At 37.8% G+C, this 23,190-nt stretch overlaps 1 protein-coding gene across 1 annotated transcript; it reads left to right on the plus strand.

The window, feature by feature from the left end:
• Positions 1–1,706: 1,706 nt before the first annotated feature.
• LOC137271604 (dentin sialophosphoprotein-like) lies at positions 1,707–7,739 on the plus strand. The gene is made up of 10 exons (XM_067804046.1): positions 1,707–1,755; positions 2,338–2,427; positions 2,758–2,847; positions 3,178–3,309; positions 3,766–3,897; positions 4,438–4,611; positions 4,942–5,073; positions 5,362–5,493; positions 5,908–6,039; positions 7,600–7,739. The coding sequence occupies exons 1-10, from the start codon at positions 1,707–1,709 to the stop codon at positions 7,737–7,739; spliced, it is 1,203 nt and encodes a 400-aa protein (XP_067660147.1).
• The last annotated feature ends 15,451 nt before the right edge of the window (positions 7,740–23,190 follow it).

Consider the following 23,190-nt stretch of genomic DNA (forward strand, 5'->3'; position numbering starts at 1 on the left):
GTTATTTTTGCATAGTTGTCTTCCAGATTTCAAGGTCATTAAATGGATGAGTTATTGATGAAGAAAGAAGTTACAAAAGTTTTTAATCTATGCATCTTTCTTTATAACTCACATATTAGTGTCAGTAACAATGCAGCAATGATTTTGATGATCATGATATATACATTTGTACAGTCTATATGGAGAGTGGTAAACAGAGACATGTTAATTTTAAGACTGAAATTACATTGCAAATACTGCTGTGACATTTACATATTTTCTACTTGTTGAGTTCTATGTATAATCAGCAGTTTGTGGCATCATGTGAAACAGCAATAATCCATGGGATCTGGTCCATGCACGTTGGTGTCATGTTACTGAGGATCTGTGTCTGTGTAATACAATATCTACTGCTGTTCACAAGCCAGACATCACTGTGCTTCTTGTGTCAGCTTCATGCTTCAATAACACAGCCATAAAACTCTCCTCAGTATGTCATAAATTATTGCAGGAATTTGAATCTTATCAAAAATGGTTGATCAAGGTGCACTGAATGTTATTTACAGCTATGTACTGATGTATATCTCCTCGTAAAGGTTCATTACAATGGATACAACCATAAAAGACGCAACTGAATAATGCTGCTGTAGCTTCTGCTGATGATAATGGAATTGTTCAAATAATAATGCTGTTGTAGCTTCTGTTGATGATAACGGAATTGTTCAAATAATAATACCATTGTAGCTTCTGTTGATGATAATGGAATTGTTCAAATAATAATGCTGTTGTAGCTTCTGTTGATGATAACGGAATTGTTCAAATAATAATACCATTGTAGCTTCTGTTGATGATAATGGAATCGTTCAAATAATAATGCTGTTGTAGCTTCTGTTGATGATAATGGAATTGTTCAAATAATAATACCATTGTAGCTTCTGTTGATGATAACGGAATTGTTCAAATAATAATACCATTGTAGCTTCTGTTGATGATAATGGAATTGTTCAAATAATAATACCATTGTAGCTTCTGTTGATGATAACGGAATTGTTCAAATAATAATACCATTGTAGCTTCTGTTGATGATAATGGAATCGTTCAAATAATAATGCTGTTGTAGCTTCTGTTGATGATAACGGAATTGTTCAAATAATAATACCATTGTAGCTTCTGTTGATGATAACGGAATTGTTCAAATAATAATACCATCGTAGCTTCTGTTGATGATAACGGAATTGTTCAAATAATAATACCATTGTAGCTTCTGTTGATGATAACGGAATTGTTCAAATAATAATACCATTGTAGCTTCTGTTGATGATAATGGAATTGTTCAAATAATAATGCAGTGGTTACTGTTGATGAAGAAAAAGGAACAATTAAATATTGTTGCTGTGACTTCTGTTGATGATGTTTGATGTTCAAATAAAAATGAAACGACCAATGGGATCAGGTGGTCAGGCTCACTGACTTGGTTGACACATATCAATTCCACAGTACTTAAGATTGATGCTCATGCTGTTGATCACTGGATTGTCTGCTCCTTGCTCAATTATTTACAGACCACTCCCATATAGTTGGAATATTGCTGAGTGCAGACACTATTGAAAAGTTGTCACATACACTATTGAATATTTGGCACAGATACTGATAATACAGACACTGTTGAGAGTTGCCACAGCTACCAATGATACAGACACTGCTGAAAGTTGCCACAGATACTGATGATGCAGACACTATTGAAAGTTGCCCCAGGTACTGATGATACAGACACCGGTAAGTTGATTAGTAATGCTGCTTCTGATGATGCAGACCCCAGTAAGTTGATTAGTAATGCTGCTTCTGATGATACAGACACCAGAAAGTTGATTAGTAATGCTGCTTCTGATGATACACACACCAGTAAGTTGATTAGTAATGCTGCTTCTGATGATACAGACACCGTTAAGTTGATTAGTAATGCTGCTTCTGATGATACAGACCCCAGTAAGTTGATTAGTAATGCTGCTTCTGATGATACAGACCCCAGTAAGTTGATTAGTAATGCTGCTTCTGAAGATACAGACCCCAGTAAGTTGATTAGTAATGCTGCTTCTGATGATACAGACACCGTAAAGTTGATTAGTAATGCTGCTTCTGATGATACAGACACCGTTAAGTTGATTAGTAATGCTGCTTCTGATGATACAGACCCTAGTAAGTTGATTAGTAATGCTGCTTCTGATGATACAGACCCCAGTAAGTTGATTAGTAATGCTGCTTCTGATGATACAGACACCGTTAAGTTGATTAGTAATGCTGCTTCTGATGATACAGACCCCAGTAAGTTGATTAGTAATGCTGCTTCTGATGATACAGGCCCCAGTAAGTTGATTAGTAATGCTGCGTCTGATGATACAGACCCTAGTAAGTTGATTAGTAATGCTGCTTCTGATGATACAGACACCGGTAAGTTGACTAAAAATACTGCTTCTGATGATACAGACACCGTAAAGTTGATTAGTAATGCTGCTTCTGATGATACAGACACCAGTAAGTTGATTAGTAATGCTGCTTCTGATGATACACACACCGATAAGTTGATTAGTAATGCTGCTTCTGATGATACAGACACCAGTAAGTTGATTAGTAATGCTGCTTCTGATGATACAGACACCGTAAAGTTGATTAGTAATGCTGCTTCTGATGATACAGACACCGTTAAGTTGAATAGTAATGCTGCTTCTGATGATACAGACCCCAGTAAGTTGATTAGTAATGCTGCTTCTGATGATACAGACCGCAGTAAGTTGAATAGTAATGCTGCTTCTGATGATACAGACACCAGTAAGTTGATTAGTAATGCTGCTTCTGATGATACAGACACCGGTAAGTTGATTAGTAATGCTGCTTCTGATGATACACACACCGATAAGTTGATTAGTAATGCTGCTTCTGATGATACAGACACCAGTAAGTTGATTAGTAATGCTGCTTCTGATGATACAGACACCGTTAAGTTGATTAGGTATGCTGCTTCTGATGATACAGACCCCAGTAAGTTGATTAGGTATGCTGCTTCTGATGATACAGACACCAGTAAGTTGACTAAAAATGCTGCTTCTGATGATACAGACACCGTTAAGTTGATTAGTAATGCTGCTTCTGATGATACAGACACCAGTAAGTTGATTAGTAATGCTGCTTCTGATGATACAGACACCAGTAAGTTGATTAGTAATGCTGCTTCTGATGATACACACACCGATAAGTTGACTAAAAATGCTGCTTCTGATGATACAGACCCCAGTAAGTTGAATAGTAATGCTGCTTCTGATGATACAGACACCAGTAAGTTGATTAGTAATGCTGCTTCTGATGATACAGACCGCAGTAAGTTGATTAGTAATGCTGCTTCTGATGATACAGACACCAGTAAGTTGATTAGTAATGCTGCTTCTGATGATACAGACACCAGTAAGTTGATTAGTAATGCTGCTTCTGATGATACAGACACCAGTAAGTTGATTAGTAATGCTGCTTCTGATGATACAGACACCAGTAAGTTGATTAGTAATGCTGCTTCTGATGATACAGACACCGTAAAGTTGATTAGTAATGCTGCTTCTGATGATACAGACACCGGTAAGTTGACTAAAAATGCTGCTTCTGATGATACAGACACCGTAAAGTTGATTAGTAATGCTGCTTCTGATGATACAGACACCAGTAAGTTGATTAGTAATGCTGCTTCTGATGATACAGACACCGTTAAGTTGATTAGTAATGCTGCTTCTGATGATACAGACCCCAGTAAGTTGATTAGTAATGCTGCTTCTGATGATACAGACACCGGTAAGTTGACTAAAAATGCTGCTTCTGATGATACAGACCCTAGTAAGTTGATTAGTAATGCTGCTTCTGATGATACAGACCCCAGTAAGTTGATTAGTAATGCTGCTTCTGATGATACAGACCCCAGTAAGTTGATTAGTAATGCTGCTTCTGATGATACAGACCCCAGTAAGTTGATTAGTAATGCTGCTTCTGATGATACAGACACCAATAAGTTGATTAGTAATGCTGCTTCTGATGATACAGACACCGTTAAGTTGATTAGTAATGCTGCTTCTGATGATACAGACCCCAGTAAGTTGATTAGTAATGCTGCTTCTGATGATACAGACACCGTTAAGTTGATTAGTTATGCTGCTTCTGATGGTACAGACACCGTTAAGTTGATTAGTAATGCTGCTTCTGATGATACAGACCCCAGTAAGTTGATTAGTAATGCTGCTTCTGATGATACAGACCCCAGTAAGTTGATTAGTAATGCTGCTTCTGATGATACAGACCCCAGTAAGTTGATTAGTAATGCTGCTTCTGATGATACAGACACCAATAAGTTGATTAGTAATGCTGCTTCTGATGATACAGACACCAGTAAGTTGATTAGTAATGCTGCTTCTGATGATACAGACACCTTTAAGTTGAATAGTAATGCTGCTTCTGATGATACAGACCCCAGTAAGTTGAATAGTAATGCTGCTTCTGATGATACAGACCGCAGTAAGTTGAATAGTAATGCTGCTTCTGATGATACAGACACCAGTAAGTTGATTAGTAATGCTGCTTCTGATGATACAGACACCGGTAAGTTGATTAGTAATGCTGCTTCTGATGATACACACACCGATAAGTTGATTAGTAATGCTGCTTCTGATGATACAGACACCAGTAAGTTGATTAGTAATGCTGCTTCTGATGATACAGACACCGTTAAGTTGATTAGGTATGCTGCTTCTGATGATACAGACCCCAGTAAGTTGATTAGGTATGCTGCTTCTGATGATACAGACACCAGTAAGTTGACTAAAAATGCTGCTTCTGATGATACAGACACCGTTAAGTTGATTAGTAATGCTGCTTCTGATGATACAGACACCAGTAAGTTGATTAGTAATGCTGCTTCTGATGATACAGACACCAGTAAGTTGATTAGTAATGCTGCTTCTGATGATACACACACCGATAAGTTGACTAAAAATGCTGCTTCTGATGATACAGACCCCAGTAAGTTGAATAGTAATGCTGCTTCTGATGATACAGACACCAGTAAGTTGATTAGTAATGCTGCTTCTGATGATACAGACCGCAGTAAGTTGATTAGTAATGCTGCTTCTGATGATACAGACACCAGTAAGTTGATTAGTAATGCTGCTTCTGATGATACAGACACCAGTAAGTTGATTAGTAATGCTGCTTCTGATGATACAGACACCAGTAAGTTGATTAGTAATGCTGCTTCTGATGATACAGACACCAGTAAGTTGATTAGTAATGCTGCTTCTGATGATACAGACACCGTAAAGTTGATTAGTAATGCTGCTTCTGATGATACAGGCCCCAGTAAGTTGATTAGTAATGCTGCTTCTGATGATACAGACACCGGTAAGTTGACTAAAAATGCTGCTTCTGATGATACAGACACCGTAAAGTTGATTAGTAATGCTGCTTCTGATGATACAGACACCAGTAAGTTGATTAGTAATGCTGCTTCTGATGATACAGACCCCAGTAAGTTGATTAGTAATGCTGCTTCTGATGATACAGACACCGGTAAGTTGACTAAAAATGCTGCTTCTGATGATACAGACCCTAGTAAGTTGATTAGTAATGCTGCTTCTGATGATACAGACCCCAGTAAGTTGATTAGTAATGCTGCTTCTGATGATACAGACCCCAGTAAGTTGATTAGTAATGCTGCTTCTGATGATACAGACCCCAGTAAGTTGATTAGTAATGCTGCTTCTGATGATACAGACACCAATAAGTTGATTAGTAATGCTGCTTCTGATGATACAGACACCGTTAAGTTGATTAGTAATGCTGCTTCTGATGATACAGACCCTAGTAAGTTGATTAGTAATGCTGCTTCTGATGATACAGACCCCAGTAAGTTGATTAGTAATGCTGCTTCTGATGATACAGACACCGTTAAGTTGATTAGTTATGCTGCTTCTGATGGTACAGACACCGTTAAGTTGATTAGTAATGCTGCTTCTGATGATACAGACCCCAGTAAGTTGATTAGTAATGCTGCTTCTGATGATACAGACCCCAGTAAGTTGATTAGTAATGCTGCTTCTGATGATACAGACACCAATAAGTTGATTAGTAATGCTGCTTCTGATGATACAGACACCAGTAAGTTGATTAGTAATGCTGCTTCTGATGATACAGACACCTTTAAGTTGATTAGTAATGCTGCTTCTGATGATACAGACCCCAGTAAGTTGATTAGTAATGCTGCTTCTGATGATACAGACACCAATAAGTTGATTAGAAATGCTGCTTCTGATGATACAGACACCGTTAAGTTGATTAGTAATGCTGCTTCTGATGATACAGACACCGTAAAGTTGATTAGTAATGCTGCTTCTGATGGTACAGACACCGTTAAGTTGATTAGTTATGCTGTTTCTGATGGTACAGACACTGTTAAGTTGATTAGTGATGCTGCTTCTGATGGTACAGACACTGTTAAGTTGATTAGTAATGCTGCTTCTGATGGTACAGACACCGTTAAGTTGATTAGTAATGCTGCTTCTGATGATACACACACCAGTATGTTGATTAGTAATGCTGCTTCTGATGGTACAGACACTGTTAAGTTGATTAGTTATGCCGCTTCTGATGATACATACAGCTAACATAGAACTGATGGAAAATATACAATACTGTGGCTGTGGCTCCTCCTTCTGGTGATGGTAAGGATAATTTTGAATCTAGCGTGACAGACGTTATGGGAGCTCCAAGTTTCACCTTATGTCTTTCAAATATTCACTCATGTTCCAAAATTGGCCATTTTTATTAATTTCATGTCCTGGTGTTCAGGATGATAAATCTCTCCTACTTCTGATCCTGTTACCTTGTCAACTGCAAGGTGAAGGTCACATTTTCCCCCTGACCTGCTTGAAAAATGTCAAGCAGCGCCCAATGCAGGTGATAGACAGTGCCACTGATACCCAATCAATAAATGTGTGCGCAATTTGCTCGTCATCTTGAACTGCCCGTTTTAAAGTGCTTTTTTGTGTGCGTGAAGCCTCTATTCGCCAATGTAATAAAGCACCTTCTTTCAGAATCCTAATGCCTACCACTAGAACCTGCAATTGAGATGTTGTTCACTGACCATCATCACAGCATCACTAATTTGTATGTAAGGATTAGGAGAAATTGAAAATGGCACATGCATGAAACTTATTTGTTGTCTTGCAAATGAAGTTTATATTCTTGCCAGTGATTGTCCACATGAATTGATTAACGGCAATATTATGGCTCCCCTTAGAATGATGACAAGCAGGGTTTCCAGGAATCACATTTAACTTTATTGTCTTAAACAGTTAATTGTAAATGACATTTTAAAAAATTAAAATTGCCATAAAAGATTTGGATTGCAAATGCTTTCTGAAATATTTCTTGAATCAAAATTATTCCAGCATAATAAATTACATAATGCTCTCAGAAAGTGTGTGTTTCTCTTGGATGAATCACCGATTGCAAGTAATTCTGTAATACTAGGACATGAGTGTTGACACATTTGCAGAAGCAAACATTCACGATTTCCCTGTTTCACTTCAGGCTCTCTTTGTCATTTTGTCTCCCAGCAAATACCGTTTTTGGATATTCTTTCTAGAGAAGAATGCGTCATGTGCTACATCTCCTGTCTGAGCAAAACCGGTGCATCAGTACAGCAAGACGATGGGCTTACCTGTGGGTGAACTCATAGGTTTTACTGGATGCGAAGCATTGAATTACATATGAATACAAATTGTGAAAAGATGCGAATGATTAAACTTTAGAGTCTTGTAAGATGCAGAAAGATTTGTCTGGTTGAATCTAAACTGTACATAGCTTGTTTGATGTATTTAATGTGATTTTGCTTTGAGTAATCCAAAGTTCTGATGGTGGATTAATGCTTTTTCTCAAATCCAACTTTGAAATCTTATCAGGAATTGGTTTAAAGCTTTTCAATGAAATAAGTGAACATTATGGAATGAGTTAGTGAGTGAGATTGGTTTCATGCTGCTTTCTGCAATATTCCAGCAATGTCAGTCTGTCGTGCAGACCCTAAAATATATATATCCAAGATAGCCCACGCAAGTCTTGAAAATGTGGCATGTCTAGATTTCCACAGCTTCTGAAAATGAAGAAAGTCTCAGGGCTCCATTTCATTATATTATTTTTTTTTTCACTTTGAATGTTTTTTTAGTATAATATGTTCATTTCAGAGACTAGCTGTTTGTCTACAGCAGTGTTACAGCAATGTTACAGCAAGGACATACACAACATGGCTTTGGCCTGATAAGCAAACCCTTCAACCACTTAGAAACCCATGCTTCTTTGCATGTATCTCAGTGTTAATTCTCCCTGTCTTGTAAACAGATTGACTTCGGTATGTTCCTGTTATCATTTACATTGTGTACTACCACAAATGATACAGATGCCATGATGATTTTACTAACATTGAATGGAGAATGTAATGTACATGATGCATAAAATTATTCTCATTTAATTATCAAAGCACTAGAAATGTAAGAACTGCCGGTGTGTTCCCGGCACCTGGCTATATAACATTTTAGTGAGTCACCCATGTGTGTCCCCAGTACCAGACTGTGTAACATGGAGGTGAGTCACAACATGTGTTCCCAACACCAGACTGTGTAACATGGAGGTGAGTCACAACATGTGTGTTCCCAGGACCAGACTGTGTAACATGGAGGTGAGTCACAACATGTGTTCCCAACACCAGACTGTGTAACATGGAGGTGAGTCACAACATGTGTGTTCCCAGCACCAGACTGTGTAACATGGAGGTGAGTCACCCCATGTGTGTTCCCAGCACCAGACTGTGTAACATGGAGGTGAGTCACAACATGTGTTCCCAACACCAGACTGTGTAACATGCTGGTGAGTCACAACATGTGTGTTCCCAGGACCAGACTGTGTAACATGGAGGTGAGTCACAACATGTGTTCCCAGCACCAGACTGTGTAACATGCTTGTGAGTCACAACATGTGTGTTCCCAGAACCAGGCTATGTAACATTTTAGTGAGTCACCCCATGTGTGTTCTCAGCTCCAGACTGTGCAACATGTTGGTATGAAGTGTATGCCATGTTAATCATCAGCTTTTGAACCTAATCAAGAGTGTCATCAATCATGGACACATTGTGTTGACATGCTGACAAGATTGTTAGGAATCAGCAGAGCTTTCAGTTATCCTCAGCATCTTATTTCACCTCCTTGACTGCATGTCTCCATAAGAACTTGTCGGGACTTGTACTTGGCCACTTATACATGGAACAACTTCCTATGTTTACTGTCTCAAACCCTGAAGGGTTATGTACTTTGTCATTTTGTCTTGAAACATTAAAACAGATAATTTCATAGATGTTTTCTCATGACCTTAGAGCTGTAGGTTTCTATCAATATGTTTAGAGTTCCCACAGTGTCTTGAAGAACTTTGTCTCCCATATAAGTTTCATCCTTTTTCTTGAAAGATCAACATGTGAAGATCTGGGTTAGAACTGTTCTTCAGCAACCCATGCTTGTTGAAAGAGATGACTGACAGGATCAGATGATCAGGTTTGCTGACTTGTTTAACGCATGTCATTTTATTCCAGTTGTGTACTCCGGTGCTCATGCTGTTGATCAATCAATTGTCTGGTCCTGACTCGATTAAAGATCGCTGCCATACAGGTGCTGTATTGCTGAGTGTGGCCTAAACTAAACTCACTCACTTGAAGATCAGCTTGTATGTTGGATAAGGTTGACATAACAGCCATCATGTCCCCAACAGCTAACTCTCAAGCTGTTGCTGCTGTGCTACTTATGGGATTGTTTGGTCATCTCATTGTTTGATGTATAGCACTGTGTCCAAACTGTTTAGATTAATGCTCATTGTCTGGTCCACTCACTCACTCACTGTCAGCACCACCTCCAGGAAGTAAAGGTCAGCACTGCTGACATTTCGCATAGTAGCCATACTTTTCATGAACTAGTCATGCTTACAAGAAAATTTGCCTGAAATTACTGACACTAAAACCGACATCCTGCAGACAGTGTCCATGAATACACCACTTACAGCCAGGGGCGTGCATCAGAATATGGTAAAGTTCTATCCGCTGGTTATCAGAAGTCTTGAGAACCTACACTAATCCTTACCACAGCAGAACAACACTCACTGCATAGTTAAGTGTAAGGTCAACCTGATTAGGGTATGTTTGAAAAAGTAAAGTACCGTATCCACATACTACTAGTATATTTTGGTTGCTTATCTCACAAAAAATTACTTTTGTCAGCAATCTGTAGCTTCTTCGTCTGTCATTTTACAAAGTCTAGAATCACAGATAATGAAAGCAAATGTCTAAAAAGGAAGGGAACTGTTTGTGTGCCTGAAGGTTTGGTATACACCAGTGGGAGATATGACATGTCCATAACACATGCTTTGTGTATATTCAGAACATTAACACAAGACAGGAGAACTCATCACACCATTGCTGATGAAAGGGCATCTTGCTCACACCACAATTGTTGATTTTATCCTGCAAGTTGAAAAACAACCTTGATAAGAATGCATCTGCTTAGTGTAATTACTATATGATTCTAATGTACTGGATTTCAAGAAATAAAAAATATAATTAAAAATACAAGATGAGGAAACATGACTTGGTATAAAAATTATGCAAATAAAGATAATGTTATGCAGCATTCTTTGAGAGTGTCAGGGCAAAAAGTATCAAAATTCACATCAAGTGATACAAGATTATTTGTGGGTGGAATGCCTCATCAAGTGCATTGCAGAGTTATTCCCCTTTGTTACATACCACATTGTCTGCATGGCAGTGGTGGTCTTGCCTTGTTAATCTTGCACCAGATAGTGTTGGACTTGCACGGGGTGACTCAATACCAAGACATATTTTGAAGCAGTATATGACTGGTATGTGCAGTTTTCTTGCAGTATTGGGAATTTATTGTACCTTGATCTCCTTATTAAAGTCTGTGGAAGTTTTTCACCCATGCCACCAACATGGATGTTGCGTTTTCTTTGTGTTTCAAGTTTCGGTGCACTAAGAAGAAGATGCCACAATGCACAACTATTCGACATATGCGTAGCAAACTGTATATTGATAATATTGTGGTGTTTTGGCCCTCGACGTAGCCCACCCAGACTGCGTTGTATGATGAGATGTATCAAATTTCTCATGCCTCCTTCATCCATACACACTAACCAAGTTGTATGTTTTTCTTGTTTTTTTTAATGGGATAGATTAAATATACCCTTACAAATTTGTAGATAATATAATATATTTATTGTCAAATTTCCAAGGACTCAAGACACCTGTGTTTCACTGGTTTCTTTTGAAAGTGATGAGAGAAGTGCTATCAGAAGGCAATTTTAGGTAGCACATTTCCGATCTTTACCTTTCTCAGAAAAATCTTTGGTCATGAGTTCCAAGTTTTTCTTTTGTGAAATTTGTGAAAAATGACATTCAGGTTTTGAAATAGGTTGGTCACGAATTGACTGTCTGTTGTGCCAGGAGCATGCATTTCCTGTTTTTCAGACACTTTTTGTGTTATTTCTGTTTGTTTCTCTATAGTGTGCGTGCGTGCATGCGTGCCCACTCTCAGTAACTCCACACCATTCACACCATTCAGTGTGTGTGTGTGTGTGTGTGTGTGTGTGTGTGTGTGTGTGTGTGTGTGTGAGTGTTTTGCTCAGTAACTTCACACCATTCACACATGTGAAGTGTGCATGCGTGTGTGTGTGTTTTGCTCAGTAACTTCACACCATTCACACGTGTGAAATGTGTGTGTGTGCGCGTTCGTGTGTGTGCGCGTGTTTGTGTGCGTGCATGCATGCGTGTGCGCGTGTGTGTGCATGTGTGTGTGCATGTGTGTGTGCATGCGTGTGTGTGCATGCATGCTCAGTAACATAAAAGAATACTGCCTCACTTTGGACTTGGAACGTGTATACCGTACTTTAGTTTATACATTCTACCTTCCTTTTTCAAACCCGCTTTGCCTGGCATATTAGAAGTTAGGAAGGACAATACTGACTACCTTCTTGAATAACAAGGTCTTATGTTTCATGGTGTGACATTCTAATACAAATACCAGTACTGTTCACAAGCAGGAATGACATAAAGAAGTTGTTATTCATAAAGTTTATCAATTGTAGATCTTCCCCTATGAATACCGACATTTAGCTTGTTTCCTCAGTGTTGTCCCTGAGATAACCAAAAAGTTTGGTGACTTGATTTAAATGTGCGTTATGGTACACCAATGGCATGGTAGGTTGTTTCAATATCGATCACTGAATTGTCTGGTCCTGCTTCGACTATTTACTGGCCTCTGTTGTACAGCATGAAAATTGTTGTGTGGTATGAATCTGTCAGGTGATATTTCATGAAGATACCACAGTTCATAAGAAGATACCACAGTGTATGAGAAGAAAGTACAGTGTAAAAGGAGGTACTCCAGTATATAAGATACAAGGTTTTAGAAGAAGATGCCACAATTTAAGGGAAGGTTATGATACCCCAGTATATGAGTAAATACCACTGTTTAAGACAAGATACCACAATTTATGAGAAGATACCACACTGTGGAAGACAAAGCCAGTGTATAAGAAGATGCCACAGTGTGAGATCATACAATACTATACAAGAAGATATAAGAATTTCTGAGAAGATACCATGATTTATGAAAAGATACCACAATGTATGAGATGATGCCTTATTGACATTGTACCATGCAACACAGGGTTGAGATATTTCTTCTTGTGACCTGAATGTGTGATATGTATTGCACAGAGCGAGAACAATGGCTATGAGAGGCAGGAATGAGAGTGTTATACCCTCCGCTAGCTCTCTGACACCACTCCAATGGCCTTAATTGTCACCCATCCAGTAGATAATGTGTGTTATTCATCAGCAATTCTTGGAATGTAGCCAGCACAGACACGGCTTGCAGAAGTGCACTGTGTCTTGACAAAGGCGGATTCATGATACAATGATTTTTTGTATTTTCGGTGATATTGTCACAGAGGGAAGCTTCGGGGTATAGACTGGCACCAACAACTGCTGATAATGGCATAGCCAGAGAGCATGTTGAAGGCATGACGTCATCATTGAGTTTCAGACTTAGATTGTGTCACAATTTGATCCCTTTAGGTTGTAACGTCGTTATGCGATCATTCTACATGACAGAATGAGTGAGGAGAGAATTAAGCAAAGTGTGAAGGCGAGATCATGAAAAAACAAGTGGGAAAATGTGAATAGGCGAATGAAAACAGCAGTTTTGTAATGCATTTTGTTTAATGAACAGTATTTTAGTTTTGAGGAAAGGCCAAAATGATGTTGGTCTTACACTCTCTCAACTAGTCTTGGAAGAATTTTAGCAAAATTCCAATAATATCATGGTGGGGATATCCTGAAAAGTTACATATCAGACATTAATGTTTGGTTACAACACAACACTTAGTGCAAAAGGCCAGTGGTTGACAGCATGAACATGGTTTTCAGAGCATGATGAGTCATGAGGGACACACATTACCAGATGAGTTGTTGCTTATGGCTCCTCAAAAGCTACGGGGCATTTGTCCTGCTACAGAAACACTCACTTTGTAAAGACTTTGATAGTAAGGTTCCACCAAATACCTGTGCACCTAAGTAACCTCCATGTCTTCAAGTGTTTCTCAGTGGTTAGTGTGTTCACCCTAGTTACATAATCGAGTTTGTTTCTGATCTTATTAATTACTTTGAAGTTTTGATTAATGAAACCTTCCAATATGTCAGTTTTGTTACTAAATCTGTCAAATCAATAAAACATTGAGTGGAACAGCCTGCAGTTTTGTCACTCAGTCTGTCAATAACTGTGAAGATCTAGGTTAGAACTGATCTTCAGCAACCCGCTCTTGTAAGTGGTGACTAATGGTATCGGGTTGTCGGGCTTGCTGACTTAGTTGACACATGTCATCGTATCCAAGCTGCATAGTTTGATGCTCATAATGGATTTTCTGCAATGTATCTGAAATATATCTGAGTTTGGTCTTTAGCAACAAATTGTCAAACCAAGCAACCAGGGTTTGTCAGTCTTTATGCTTGGATCACAGCTTGGCTTTTAACTGCAACTATTGGAGGCACTAAAGACTGACATCTTGTGTCTGAAGTGAACTTATTGTTCAGTGAAAGACAGTTCTTAAGAATATCTAAAATATTATGAAATGGAAATTACTTCTTCTTTCCTGAAACTGCATAGATCTTGACTTGCCGAATATTATAGATTTTGCACAGGCTTTATTGAGTCTTTTTATTTCACTTTCTGTATGACCAACTAGAATCACAACCAACATGGCACATTACATCCATGGAAACAAGTCTCTGTTCCTATACATATATATGCCAGCTTGATGCTGTGTGTGAATAGTTAGGAGGATGGTTTTTGGTACTAGCACTAAAAGATCACTGAAAAACAGTAAAGAAAGTTGGTAACCATTCATGCGTTGCTAGTGATTACCTACTCCAACTAGTAAAACTCCCATCAAACCTGTGTAGTACCACATTATAGAGATGTAACACTAGCATTAACGTGTAGTATGGCAGATGTACTGTTGATGATGATGGTGCTGCTGCTGCTGCTGCTGCTGCTGATGGTGTTACTGCTACAGATGCTGATGTCCAGGAAGGATGTACTTGGGGACTGTTGCCTCATAGCAACTTTTTGAACTGGAATTATATCAGGTTAAAAGAGTTAAGAATTAAAAAAGTAAAAGTCAAGTATTTAGAGAATGTATAATGTGTCCATGTATCAGACAGCTTACTGTGTTTCCTTGAAAGGTTACCATGGCCACCAGTGTCATCTGTCATAAACACATGCAAAGGCAGGGCATTTTGTCTGTTGTTTGCTGAACATGATGATTGGATGAGCTGTGCTGGGGTTAAAATAGGTACTAAGAAATAAGAAGTAGTTAATCTCAGATTAAGTCTGTATAATGAGTGAAGGTTCATGGATGACAGCTTGAAAAGTTACCACATCCTGTCCACAGTGGCATTTGTTGTCACAAACACATGCAAAGGCATGGCATGGTGTCTTTTGTTCTCAGAATTCCATGATTTATAAGAGCTAGAAAATGTAAGATGTCATCAAGAACAGACATTTGTTCCTTGCTTTTAAAAAATAATTCAGTTGAATAAAATAAAACATTTTGTGAGCTCATTCAAATCCCATGTATCATATCTGGCTTACTAGATGGCAGCATAGTGTACCAGGATGACAGCGGAATACAACTCCAGCTTGTACCATTCAATCAATATCAAAGTCTTTTTGGCCATGGTGGCATTTGTGTATCTGTATGAATAAACAGTTTTTCATGTAGTGAAAACCGTATTAAATGAAGAATAATATCAGAATAGCACATGCAACACTGAGAAACTCTTTACTCGTTACGGGAATGATTATTGAACTTATACCTTTGTGTGTTAGATGTTATCAGGTATTCTTTATTGCGGTTATCTTGGTGTATGCACATATTTTTTCATCAGCAACACATATTGAAACCTTCCTTTTCATTACTTTTGAATAAATATTATTCCAGACATATTTACACTGACTTTGCTCCCATCAGTTTCATTCTGACCAGAAGTTGCTAGCAGTAATCCTCAAACGATATACATTTGAGGACCACCAATGAAGTTTAATTTTGAATCCATGTTTTGTTTTGTTTTTGTTTTTTTTTTAAATCTCTAAATGTGATGATGTTGATTATTTTCATTAGATTACTGTAATTCCATCTTCTCAGGAATGTGAAACCCAAAAGAACATAACTGATAATCTAATTTGTAAATTGATTAAGCAAATGATGTGTCAGGCTAACGTTTGACGTCAGTACTAATATAACAGCATTGAGGCTGAAGCGAAAAGACACCACATACGTTATTAATGCAGTCTATTATTAGGATTGTGTTATTTTGGATGTGTGCGTACATAGCAATCATCTATTATTTACAAAGTTTCACAAGTGCCTGAGCTACAAAAAAGCACCATCCATCCGTCGCCTCGTCACCTTTGGTTTCTGCACATAGTTGTCTCCCCTTACTCTCCCTTGCTGCTGTTATTGCATCAAGTCGAGGTCGGAGTCTCATGAATAATTGTGAGTTTCATCATGCAGTTTTCAGTGGAGGGCCACTTTTTATTGGAATTCTGAGAGCAGAAATCCCTATTCCATGGAGAACTCATGAAATTTTAATACCATCACTTTGTAAACTAATTTTCAGAAGTGCAATGCTAGGTTGAGCCTGGAGTGGGAGAACACAAAGCTAAATTATAGAGACTAACAGTAACTTTGAAGAAGGGTTGAGGGTTTTACAGGGTTGATATTCAGTCTAGAAAGTTTAATTTCTCTTTATGTGCTCCAGTGGTTAAACCGTCCGAGGATTACGATGACAATCAAAATGGGGCAGAGGATGTCACTGGTTGGATGATAGTCTTCTCTTGCCAGATCAACTCCCGCTAATAAAACCCGAGTGTCTGTCATCTTGTCATTAAAGATTAAAGAGATGGAATGTATGCCCAAAAAATATTGTAATTAAATCCCATTTTGGTGAAAGTATTTGCTTTATGGTTGACTGTTTTAACCGTTTATATGCTCAGTAAGTATATCCATTTAGCAACAGTGTTGCATGTCAGACTGTAGGATGATTCTAGAGATATGGCCCATATTTGTATCTCAAGAGAGATGACTCAGATACCGTTTTTTGGACAAAAAATATGAAAAAATGTTTCTCAGATGTTAATTTATGTGCTTTTCTCAGATTTTACAACTTGATGAAAATGTGATTAAATCAACACTTGAAACTCAATCAAAAAATAATCAGAAGAAATCAGTTAGCAATTTTTCATTTAAGGGCATTTTTCAGACATTTTCTTTTAAGGAATGGCCAAGGTTTTCCAAGTTATTTATGGTGAAAATGTGTTGTATTTGATATCGTGGATGATATTTGGCTGCTCGTCGGCACATGTGTTATTTATAGTTGTGATTTTCAAATTTCTTTTTAATTCAACCAATTTATAACTGTTTGAAGTTGAACCATTTCAATCATTTAAGTAGGTGCAGATATTTAATTCAGTTCTCTATTTTCTTGAAGTGTTACAATTCATCAGGGTTTTCATATATATTATGGAAAACATTTGACAGAATGATATGCTGGGCAGAGGAATGTACACAATTTATTACATATTTTTCATCTGAAGCGCATTAGTAAGAAATTCACCTAGGTAATTATGTAATATTTTGGACAGTAAATAATTATACAAGTTTATAAACATATATTTCCAGTCATTTTGTTTAATATAATTATGGCTTATTTCATTATGTTTAGAACATTTAAGGATAAACCGAAATTTGTCCTGTACTAGAGACTTTGCATAATCTTTCATTTATATTTAAGTTTAACATGTACCTGTTCCTGTTGAAAAGTATGGGATGGATGATAAGTTTGGTTTTATATTGTTTGCAGAGAGGAGGTATACATTTACGGAGGTCATATTGTAAACTGTGCTTTATATGAAACTAATATATCGAGTGCACTTTGAAGATAGAGACAACTAACTTGTAACATACTGAAAGGCAAAGATTTGTTATTTGATAACTAAGAAATTATGATGAAGTTCCTTAGCATACCAAATGTCTCCAAACCTGATACTTGTCAAAATACATTTAATCTGATATGCCCAATTCTGCACATTACACCTTGCAACATTATAATGTAAATATTCATAACAACCTGAAAACAGGCAGTGATCTGTAACTAACAATTTACTCCAATGTTTGACTGACTGACAGAGTGAGTTTGGTTTTACACCACTTTGTGGAATTTGCCAGCAACATCATAGCTTGAGACACCAGAAATGGGCATCACACATTGTACCAATGTGAGGTTTCAAACCCAGGTCTTCGGCATGCCAGTATTTTATGATTTGAAATATTCTTACAAGATATGAGTGTTACTGTGCAGGTGGACATGGATTTAAATAGGTATAAAGGCATAAAAGCATAAAGGCACAGGTCTGTGGTTCGAATCCCAGCTTTGGACTTGGAACTGTTGTGTGGCCCAGGATGTGCCTTCTGTTGAAGAAGGAGTATGTAGCAAGGTGTGGAGTCATCCCAGACATGACATCCTTACCTTGTCAGCTTGTTGACGCAGTTAACCTCTTTGGTCATGTGGATCAGGCATCCAACATCAGATCAGAAGGTCTGTGGTTCAATCCCAGCATGGGACTCAGAAATTTTATGGCGCCTACATGGGTGACCAACATGGGTCTGAGCACATTCATATTGATTTTCTATACTCTAAGTCTCATTACCCTGGTATGTGATCTGGGACGTGCCTTCTGTTGATAGGGAAGTATGTAGCAGGGCGTGAAGTCGTCCGACAGAGAACATCCTTACCTTATCAGCTTGCTACCTCTTTGGTCATGTGGACAAGGCATCCAACTTTGAATCAGAAAATCAGTGGTTTGATTCTCAGATTTTTAAACATTATGGTCACCAAATACAAATGGTCTGAAAGGTCAACCAAGTGTCTTGTGATCCTTGTCTGGTATGATACATCTCCGATAAGGGTGTTCCCAACCTTCCCAACATTTTTGTCATCACTTACCTATATTTAAACACCATTTACAAAGAGATAATCTTATTAATGAGTTGTTTGCACTGTAAGTACTGATGAGTCAAGATGGCAGTTACCAATCAGTGTCATTGTGGAACATGTATTGTCTCCCGGAAGGTTAGATAAGCCTGTCAGTTGCCATGTGTCTACACCAACCCCTGGAATGTCTGTATTATATAGTCCTTCCTAGTAACACAATTAATTTGTGTATATAAAATGACTCCTGACAGAAAGGAAATGTTTTCCATCGCTAGTTTAAAGTTATACACATTCAAATGAAGATAAGCACACAGCTACCATACACAATTATCTGCTAATTACCTACTTAATGATTTTTTTAGCTACCTTACATGTTCAGGTAACAAGGTTTGTCTGTAGCGGTTGATGTTCGTTATTAGTAACAGAATTACTCTCCAGTACAGAGTTGAAGGTCATGTATATTTGAAACATTCAGCATTTACGTATAGGTCGAATGTAATTGTCTTATATAGTGTGGTGCTGAAGTGCTTTAATCCCACATATTACGTTATGAGTTATACTGCTCAAAAGAATTTAAGGAATGCCCTGGTCTTTTGTATTGCTATTATTTATTAACACCTTGATAAACATTATATGGTAATATGAAAGACTTTGGTTTTCTGTAATTTTGTTGAGTAATGCATATAATATTTCACTCAAAAAATCTGTTTAAAATTCCTTTTAGGAAAGGTGGTTGTAGGGACAGATCTATGAAAGGGCAGATAGCATTTGTTGTTGAGAAATGCAACTGCTTTATATTTGCAAAGTAATGATATTTACTGCAGAGTGTAGTGTTGAAATGTTGATAGGTGATGTGTAGACCAGTTTGTGTTTGTCTTAAGTATCACTGAAAATAAACCTGCTCTTTTTCTGTCATTCAACATATTTCAATCTTATTTCTTCACTGAAAAAATCGGTTCTGGTTTAATGAGAAACATGTCTGATGTGTAGAATCAGCAGATGTTGTTAGCGCATAGCATTGGAATTATACCATTTAATTCATCATAGACAAAAACGGCTGATATTTATGGAGCTGAAATGGAGAAACCCCGTGGAAATAACTTGTTAATAATTATGTTTTAATTTCAGGATGTCCTTCCCCCATGTTGACATGTTTCCGGAACCACGGCAGATCCGCAGTGTCAGTAATCCTGCATTGAGAGTACATTTCCTGTCCAAGCATAATTACAAGGCAAGTCTGTAAAACATGGAAACTTTTAACAGAAAATTTTTAAAAACTTTAATCACTTTTTGGATGTTTTAATTGGAGACTTCAGTTTAAGAGCATGCCAAACATGCAAGCATTGCCATGTTTTTTCATTTTTTAACAACAGGGAATATAAACTGTTAGAATTAAATTGCCCAAATTAGTGAAATGCTCAGCATGCTAATTCTCAGCTTGTTATTATGACAACTCAGGACTGACCACATCCAGTCCTGTTGTAAATGATTTTAATGCGATGTATGGGTACAATACAATGTGGATACCAAGTGAACAAACTCTTCATAGCTAATCATTGATCCCCTTTTATGCATCAGAATATCATTTTTCATATTTGACAAATATAAAAAAGTTCAGAATAATATCAAACATTGCATGCTCAATGCATGTTTATCTGTACATGAAAGGAAAAAAGTATTTCATGAAATGTTTCCTGTATAAATGAAAAGGAAATGTAATTTCCTTTAAATTTTGTCAGCTAAATCAGCATGGAGAACTCAGATATGATTTATATATTAATTCAAAATTAGCATAACGTTTCAATTTAGTTGGGTTTTTTCTATGTGTAACCATGTGTTGCCATGTGGGACTGATTCTGGTACTATCAATTGCATCTCATCACACGTACATGTGCTTGATGTTGGCCGAGCCGTACACTCAGCCTTGCAGAATGAATTGAATACAACTGCCAGTTGTGTCAGAATGGATTCTTCAACAATTCTGAATTTAGCCTAATCCAAAAATATGGACATGAATCTTTTCTGTTAAAAAAAAAAGATTTTATTTTACAGATTTAAGATTTTAATCTTGTTGGATTTCTCATTCTCAGATATTTGAAACTTGGAATTAAGATAGATAGTGAATCCAAAGAAAATCGATCCATGAAATGCCAGATGAACTTGTGATAAAATGATAGTACCATATCTAGATTTGCACTGGGTGTGATATGTAATTTATATCCTGTTATCAGGGTATGAAACTCCAACAAAATTTCAACCAGACCACAGAGCTAGTTTGATGTAAAATTTGTCAGGTCTGACCAAAACTTACCTACCCACAAAATAAATATCTTCCCATGCATGTATCAGTTTTAGCCTGAATTTAAGAATCTTGGTGTCCAGGTTCAAATTAACCCACCCTTGCTGGTCAGATTGGCAGGTATTTCAAACAATGTTGTTAGTTATATCATTGCACCACATTTATGTGTATATTTGTTTTGAGAAACTGTGTGACATATTGCAATAGAGCCCTTTGGGGACAAGTTGGATCTGAATCCTGATTGGTTCTGGCCTGACCTATGCCTGATCCTTGTAGAACAAATGTTGGCTCCTTGCTGTTCTTGGCTGGTCACTGGATGTTCCTGCTTGAATCAATCCTGACTCCTTGCTGTTCTTATCTGGTTCCTGGGTGTTTCTATTTGGATCAATGCTGGTTCCTTGCCTTTCTTGGCTTTGTTAGACTTTTGTTGGATGTCCCTGGTTGGATCAATGCTGACTCCTTGCTGTTCTTGGCTGGTTACTGGGTGTTCCTGTAATCGGTGCTGGCTCCTTGCCTTTCTTGGCTTTGTTGGACTTTTGTTGGATGTTCCTGGGTGGATCAATGCTGACTCCATGCTTTTCTTGGATGGTTACTGGGTGTTCCTGTAATCAATGCTGGCTCCTTGCCTTTCTTGGCTTTGATGGACTTTTGTTGGATGTCCCTGGTTGGATCAATGCTGACTCCATGCTGTTCTTGGATGGTTACTGGGTGTTCCTGTAATCAATGCTGGCTCCTTGCCTTTCTTGGCTTCGTTGGACTTTTGTTGGATGTCCCTGATTGGATCAATGCTGACTCCATGCTGTTCTTGGCTGGTTACTGGATGTTCATGCATCAATCAATGCTGGCTGATGGCTGTTCTTGGCTTTTACTTGGATCAGTGCTGCTCCATGATGTTCCTGCCTTAACATGTCCAACCTGCAACCTTTTACCATTGTTCATGTTAAGTCTTATCACCAGCTGATGATACTTAAAGTATCTCTATGTTCAACATTGCAAAACACAGATTTGTTGTTGGTCTGGTTCCTGGACATAAGATGACATAATTACAACATTATCAGATATTCAACATATTTTTAAGTTCAGCATTGGGAGGTAGACTAGTCTAATGGTTAACTTAAATCCATCACTGTGAAACCATGTGAAAATATCTCAGTCACTCAGCAATGGTGTGTTTATATCCTTATTATGTACTTCCCAGGCTGGCAGTGATGGACCTTTTCTATGCTTGTCTCTGTCAATAATTATCTAGTGTTTATTTTTCCCTGACATTTCGCACTCTGTGGTACCAGGTAACATTCAACAAACATTCAGACAAGTTTTATTAGCTGTTGAAAGCTTGCTCCATAGAGTTCATGTTTAGAGTCCTGGAGTTGTCTACCCTTGGTGCTAAACCAATATCCAGCTTGTAATAATGTAAAATAAACACACACACAAATGAAGAAAATGGCAACAATGACTGCAATAAATCATAAGACTTGTCTGTAAGTTTGTTTGTACTGTTGGCAGGATACATGGAACTGCAGCACTGGGGGTGTCTCAAGTAGCCTTCATGAACCACAAAGTACACTGGACTTGGCCAGGTGTTGAAGTTGTATAGTGTTCTTGATGATTCCACATGAACAGGTAGCTGACTGGCACTCAAGTGACAGCTTGAGTGACAGAACTGGAGATTGTTGACTTTGGAACCTTTTATTGCTCTGACAGAATGTTGTCTGACTGGTTGGTTTGTTTATTGCTGCACACAGCAGTATTACAGCTACATGGTAGCAGTCTGTAAATAATCATGCATGGACAAGTGGATCCAGTGATCAAATCCACTGATCAACAGCTTGAGCATTGATCTACACGTTTGCGATACATTGACGTGTCAACCATGTCACTCAGCGTGACCACCCAAACATGTTGGTTGCCTTTTTCGACAAGCATGGGTTTATGAAGATTGTGGATGTTCACATTTTTTTTAACATAATGAGTGACAGAACTGGAGGCTGTTCCACTCAGTCTTTTAATTGATTTGATAAATGTAGTGAACTGAAGGCAGTTTGACTGGAATGTGGATTTGACAGAATTTGAGACAGAAATGGTGACTTTCTCTGTACAGGCTTGACAGCATAAGTGACAAACTGGAAAAGTTTTCACTGAATCTATTAATTTATTTGACAGAACCTTTGACAGAACTTGAGACATTTCTACTACAGGCTTGACAGCATGAGAGACAGAA

Source organism: Haliotis asinina, chromosome 2 (assembly GCF_037392515.1).
Source record: "Haliotis asinina isolate JCU_RB_2024 chromosome 2, JCU_Hal_asi_v2, whole genome shotgun sequence".
NCBI lineage: Eukaryota > Metazoa > Mollusca > Gastropoda > Lepetellida > Haliotidae > Haliotis > Haliotis asinina.

Excerpts from the sequence above, each read along its gene's own strand:
- LOC137271604 (XM_067804046.1), top strand. The coding sequence starts at position 1,707 with ATGCAGACACTATTGAAAGTTGCCCCAGGTACTGATGATACAGACACC. Across the intron at positions 1,756-2,337 it reads TACTGATGATACAGACACCG|GCCCCAGTAAGTTGATTAGT; the intron begins GTAAGTTGATTA and ends CTGATGATACAG. Across the intron at positions 2,848-3,177 it reads TTCTGATGATACAGACACCG|ACACCAGTAAGTTGATTAGT; the intron begins GTAAGTTGATTA and ends CTGATGATACAG.